Here is a 6,182-nt window from a genome sequence, read left to right on the forward strand (position 1 = left end):
GTAAAATTTGCCCACTTCCTGCTCTCATCACTCCTCATTTTATTGTTTGCTTTATTTTTCATATAGCACACATTACCTATTATTATACTGTTTACTTATTTCTCTCTTATCATCTATTATTTCTCACTAGAATATAACCTTCAAGTCAAGGACATTTTCTGTTTTTTTCTTCTTCTTCTTCTGTATCTCCATGTCCAGGAACAGCACAAGAAGCATAAAGGTGGTGGGAACTCAGTAGGTAACTACTAAATAAATGAACTCACTGGGGATTCCTGAGAAGAGACTCTATGTGGGTAACATTGGTCTGTACTATACCCCAGAGAGACATCTCTGGAGCCTCCAGGAACTCTGTTTCTCTGGTCTCCAAGATGAGATATGTCCAACACTCTGGGGGGAGGTAATGCTTGAAAAGCCATCTAATAACTGAGTATTCTTGTGATTTTCTAAAAATTAAGTCAAGGTAAGCTTTACCTTTTGTTTAGAAAAGAGTTTCTGTGAAAATGGATTCTGTCTTTGTCTCCCTCCCCCTTTCAACTGGGCAATAAAAATGACAACAGCCAAGGGTTCTTCTTCTTTTTCTTTTTTTAAGATTTTATTTATTTATTATGTATACAGTCTTCTGCCTGCATGCTAGCAGAGGATACCAGATCTCATTCAAGGTGGTTGTGAGCCACCATGTGGTTGCCAGGGATTGAACTCAGGACCTCTGGAAGAGCAGTCAGTGCTCTTAACTGCTGAGCCATCCCTCCAGCCTCAGCCAAGGCTTCTTATTTCTCTTATTACATATTAAAGCTATCTATGGTTTCATACTAGGTACACTTAAGAAGAAAGTATTTCTCGCTCTCAACTGTAGGTGACATGTTTTTCTCCTGTAGATAAAATGTGGTAAATCATTATTTTCCTAGCAGTGCATGTATGTAAAGCTGAAAGCCAAAAAGGTGACAGATGTGGGGACGACGAGGCTGTGGCAAGTCAGCGTGGAGCAGTGGGTAAGTGTACACAACCTGCAGCCTCTTGGCTGGAGTCAGGATGCAGGTTTTGCATTTATCCATAAAGAGAGGATAACAACACCTTCTCTGTCAGTTTACTATGAGGAATAAATGAGTTAGCTAATAGAAAATACTTAGAATAGTGCCAGGCATCCAACAAACACGAGTCACTTCTGAATACATGAAACACAGCAGGCACTCAGCTCATGTTAGCTACTAGCTTTTGTTGAGCTGGCATAACTATTAAGAGAAAGTTGTGTTTTATTTATTGTATGCAAACTGTGTGTGAGTGGGTATTAGGGCAAAAAAGAGCTGTCCTCAACCAAGCTAGAAGTTCGTACCTAGGATATAGACAGGGACACCAACATGTGCACAGACGATCAAGAGGAAATGCAGTGGAGTGAAGGGCTGGGCTGACCAGGCACAGGGTGTGAAATGGCAAGATGTCTGAATCTTATTTATTTATTTATTTTACAAATTATGCTATAGTCATAATTAATTAAATTCTGTCTTGCTGTTTACTAAAAGAATAAAATATTATAAAACAGTAAATATGGCTTATAATTTAAAATTTGGATTCTGTTGACACTGGAAATAACTTTTGTATTGTTTTTATTTTCTATTATGTAACAAATGCATCAACTTAAAAATATAATTTTAAACAATTATATTGCATCGGCTTAACCTTGTATTCTAAATTTGATTGTTTGCATATTTTTTGTTAAAATGAAACTCTCATTGCTGTTTTAGATTGATTTCTGATCTTAGACTCCTGGAGTAGAATGAATAAATTTGCATTAAATTGTTAATTATTTTATTTGGAATATATGTAACCCACACCAGTAAGAAGTGGTGTAATGAACACTTATGGGAACATTGCCAGCTTGGAAAACTGTCAATATCTTGACAAAATAGAGCATTAGAAGGTATTATTAAATAATTTTTCTAGCAACAGTGAAAACAAATTTTGTTTGAAAATTGTCACAATGAAATCTAATTGTTTATAAGCTGATAAACTAAAGAATAAAAACAACTTTTTTTTCTCAAATCTTTAAGACTTCCACTCTCCTAGCAACTAGCTTGCAAGTATTCATTTCTCTACAGAGTTCCCAGCATGGAGGGTCACTATTTATTTATCAATATTGCTATTTATTCTTTAAGATTTTCATACATATATACAATGTATCTTGATCATATACACCCCAAGTCCTCCTCACTTTCCCCCAGGACTCTCCTAACATGTGCCCCGTCCTCCCACCTTTATGTCCCCTTTTCTTCTTAATAACCTGGAGAGTCCAGTTAGCATTGGCTGTATAAGCATAAGCAACCCATTGGTGGTCACACTTCTAAAGGAAATGATTCCTCCTCCAGCAGCCTGACCACCATAGAAAACAAAGAAAAGTCAAACACATATTGAAGCTTAGTTGGTTATCAAACCAACACAAACCAATAGTTATTTGAGTTTGTTCTTTGACTCCCTCCTTCTCTTTTAGTGCAATAGTGTTCTTAACCTGGCTTTTCTGAGTACCCTTTGCAAACATGTAGGGAAAGAGCATTCTGGCAGCCATGTTTGGTAGTTTCATCTAACTGAAAAGGTTAACCTCAGTCACAGGGACATGTTTGCATGTATCTGTAAGTCCTGATTGTGACAAACTCAAGTTCAGAGACATTGAAGTGTCAATGAGGGCATGACTGGTGACCAGGGCAATGGAGATTTTTAAAAAGTTATTCCTGGCCGGGCGTTGGTGGTGCATGCCTTTAATCCCAGCAGAGGCAGGTGATCTCTGTGAGTTCGAGGCCAGCCTAGTCTCCAGAGCAAGTGCCAGGATAGGCTCCAAAGCTACACGGAGAAAAACCCTGTCTTGGAAAAAAAAAAGCAGAAAACAAAACAAAAAACCCCAAAAAGTTATTCCTGAAGTAAAAATATTCAGAAAAATACTTCATTTTCATATAAAAATTATTTTGTGAATCAGGATTTAATAATTGGGTATGATAATGCAAGAATAAGAAGCTATTCTTTAGAACTCTAAGAACTGAGCAACACAACTTAAAAAGCATTTAAAAGAGACCACACTGGGCCTATGATATTTTGGTAGGTGAGAGTGTGAGCCCTGTACAAGGAGGTTGCAAATCCTTTGAAAGTAGATGCTATTAGAACATGGCTAAAGGAAAATGTGAAAGAAGACGAAGCCATAGCTAGGCTGGTACTTGACACAGCACAACTATGAAATTGGATTGTTGAAGATTTAGGAAAAAAAGTAACAAAATTCCAAGTTAAAGGACTACTCAGGGTGACAATGTGTCCTGTTTTAATTTTTCTGGGATTGGGATGCCCACATTTACAATAAGGGCATGCAATATGGTGCATCCATAGAGATCTGTACGGGTGAGCTGTTCTTCTGGCCAATGGAATAGAAATAAAGAGGCATGACGCTTGTAAGAAAGCTTTGCTCCAGAAGAGGAATGGTGACCAAGGACAGCATGGAAATCACAAGGAAACATATATTGAGAACCTCATCCATGTCTGGCATTGGTCTCTGTGCTTGTAGACATGGGCTCTCATTTAATTTTCACCAGAACTCTGAGGTAGGTGTTATACATTCTGAATTTTACAGTGAAAATTCTGGAGTCCATATTTTTCAGTGACATGAGACAGTAACTTTCCCCTCATTTCTTTCCTTGTACCAGGTATAATGGAGGAGGAAAATCAGACAGGAGTGGTATACTTCCACTTCCGCCCCTTTTCAACCAACTCCACAGTAGCTTCCCTCGTGTTTGTGGGCTTCTTGCTGTTGTATCTAGGAAGCCTCATTGGAAACCTCACCATTGGGCTCACCGTCTGGCAGGATCACTCCCTCCATACCCCAATGTACTTCTTCCTTTTTGCGTTGGCCACATTAGAGCTTGGCTATTCCACCAACATTGCTCCACTGACTCTGGCCAGCATCCTCTCCATGGGGAAGATGCTTATCTCTCTGCCCAGCTGTGGAGCCCAGATGTTCTTCTTCATCCTTCTAGGGGGATCTGACTGTGTCCTGCTTGCCGTCATGGCCTATGACAGGTATGTGGCCATCTGTCATCCCCTGCATTACAGCCTCATTATGAGTTGGCAGCTGTGTGGGCAGATGACTTTAGGTTCTCTGGGTCTGGGATTCCTGTTGTCACTGCCTGTGACCATTCTGATTTGCCACCTTCCATTCTGTGGCCACAATGAAATCTACCACTTCTTCTGTGACATGCCTGCCGTCATGCGCCTGGCCTGTACAGACACCCGCATACACCAGGCAGCTCTCTTTGCCATCAGTGTGGCTGCAGTGGCCATTCCCTTTCTCCTTATCTGTCTATCCTATGGTTGCATTGTGGCTACCATCTTAAGGATGAAGTCAACAGAGGGGAGGCGTCGGGCCTTCTCCACCTGCTCCTCACATCTCCTAGTGGTTATCCTGCAATATGGGTGTTGCACTCTCATCTACCTTCGCCCAAGCTCCAGCTACACCACAGAGGAAGGCCTGGCAGTATCTGTTGTCTACACCTTTTTCTCTCCATTGCTGAATCCCTTAATCTACAGCATAAGGAACCAAGAGGTGACTGTTGCAGTAAAAAGACTTTTGGCAAGAATGTTTTGGCTCAGGAAGCCAGAAACATTCCTTCCTAGGAAAATTATTCACCAAACAAGGAGGGACTGATGGAAAGGAAGCTCATATTTAATAAACAGTGACAATGGAGCAGTAGTTGTGCTCATTATCACCCTGGTCTGTGAAGTGCTGATCTCACCATCATCCCCTACTTGTATTAGATTTTCAATGACTAAGTCCTGGATTGACTCAGGCTGCTCTAAGGAGCTGACTGTTCCCCCACAGGACTTAGAATAAGGTCTGGCAGAGGAATGTTAGAGAAGAAAAGAGGAAATGAATGAATGAATGGAGTGGTGACAGTAGGTGACACATGCTGTCTTTCTGTCACATTTTTAAGGTCTTATAGACACCAATGCATCTACACACATAAATGCTCCTTTGACTTTGCTTTTTGACTTTAAAAGTCTCCTGACATCCCACTTCCTTAATGCAATCTTGCCATTCTATCTGGTAGAGCTCATTAAAAAAAACCAGAGTTATACTTCTCTTTATAATAATGAGTTTAATATGTCATATTAACCCTGTAATAAAAAACTTCTTGAGACAGAAAAATGGATTATTCTTTGCATTTTGCCCATTGCTAAGTGCATAGTAAGGGATTAGGGTCCATCAAACAAAGTTGAGTCCTAATCTCTCCTTCTTTAATTGTTTCATTATTTTATGTGTTTGGGTGGTTCCTACACATGTATATATGTATACCATGTGCATACCTGGTGCTCAAGGTCAGAAGAGGGTATCAGATCTGCTGGGACTAGGATTACAGATGTTTGTGAGCCATCATATGGGTGCTAAGAGTGGGAACTGGGTCCTCTGCAAGAGCAAGCGCCCTTAGCTGCTGAGTCTTCTCTCTAACCCCTAATCGCTCCTTTATCTTAAAAGTAGACAGTAATAATATCTATCTATCTATCTATCTATCTATCTATCTATCTATCTATCTATCTATCTATCTACCTACCTATCTAATCTTTGGAAACAGACAAAGTTACATTTGCCTTTAGTTCTAGCACTTTGGAGGCTGAGACAAGAAAATAGCTTAAGCTCAGGAGACTGGAGGAGAGGCCTTAGATGGAGGATTGGGAATACAGAATATATATATGTTTTTCAGGATAAAGTTTCTTTGTATAGCTTTGTAGACCAGGCTGGCCTCAAACTCACAGAGATTCACCTGCCTCTGCCTCCTGAGTGATGGGATTAAAGGCATGAGCCCCTACTGCCCAGCCTCAAGATATCTTTCTTAAAAAGATGAGATGGAACGTATCAGTGGGTTCAAGTGCTTGCTGTGCAACTATGGGAATCTGGGTTTGAATCCTGAGTACCCACATAAAAATCCAGGCATGGCCAATGTGTGCCTGCAATTCCATGCTTGTGGCGGGGGAAGGGGGGCAGACAGGTGGATCACTGAGCCTTGCTGGCTGCCATCTAGCTTTAGGTTCTGAGAAAAGCCTGGTCTCAAGGGAATAAGGTGGAGAGTTGTAGAACAGAACAATTGGCCTTAGTGTGTATGCATTGGTGTTCACACCTGTATACTTACAGGTAGTTATGGGTCCCTGACATGGGT

General features: G+C 40.6%; 1 protein-coding gene across 1 annotated transcript; it reads left to right on the forward strand.

Annotated features, from left to right (window-relative positions):
* The first annotated feature begins 3,682 nt into the window (after window positions 1-3,682).
* LOC100758143 (olfactory receptor 10V1) lies at window positions 3,683-4,898 on the forward strand. The gene has a single exon (XM_027406817.2). The coding sequence runs from the start codon at window positions 3,683-3,685 to the stop codon at window positions 4,673-4,675; it is 993 nt and encodes a 330-aa protein (XP_027262618.1). The 3' UTR covers window positions 4,676-4,898.
* The last annotated feature ends 1,284 nt before the right edge of the window (window positions 4,899-6,182 follow it).

Source organism: Cricetulus griseus, chromosome 3, assembly GCF_003668045.3.
Source record: "Cricetulus griseus strain 17A/GY chromosome 3, alternate assembly CriGri-PICRH-1.0, whole genome shotgun sequence".
Classification (NCBI taxonomy): domain Eukaryota; kingdom Metazoa; phylum Chordata; class Mammalia; order Rodentia; family Cricetidae; genus Cricetulus; species Cricetulus griseus.

Coding starts and splice junctions, on each gene's coding strand:
- LOC100758143 (XM_027406817.2), top strand. CDS start 3,683: ATGGAGGAGGAAAATCAGACAGGAGTGGTATACTTCCACTTCCGCCCC.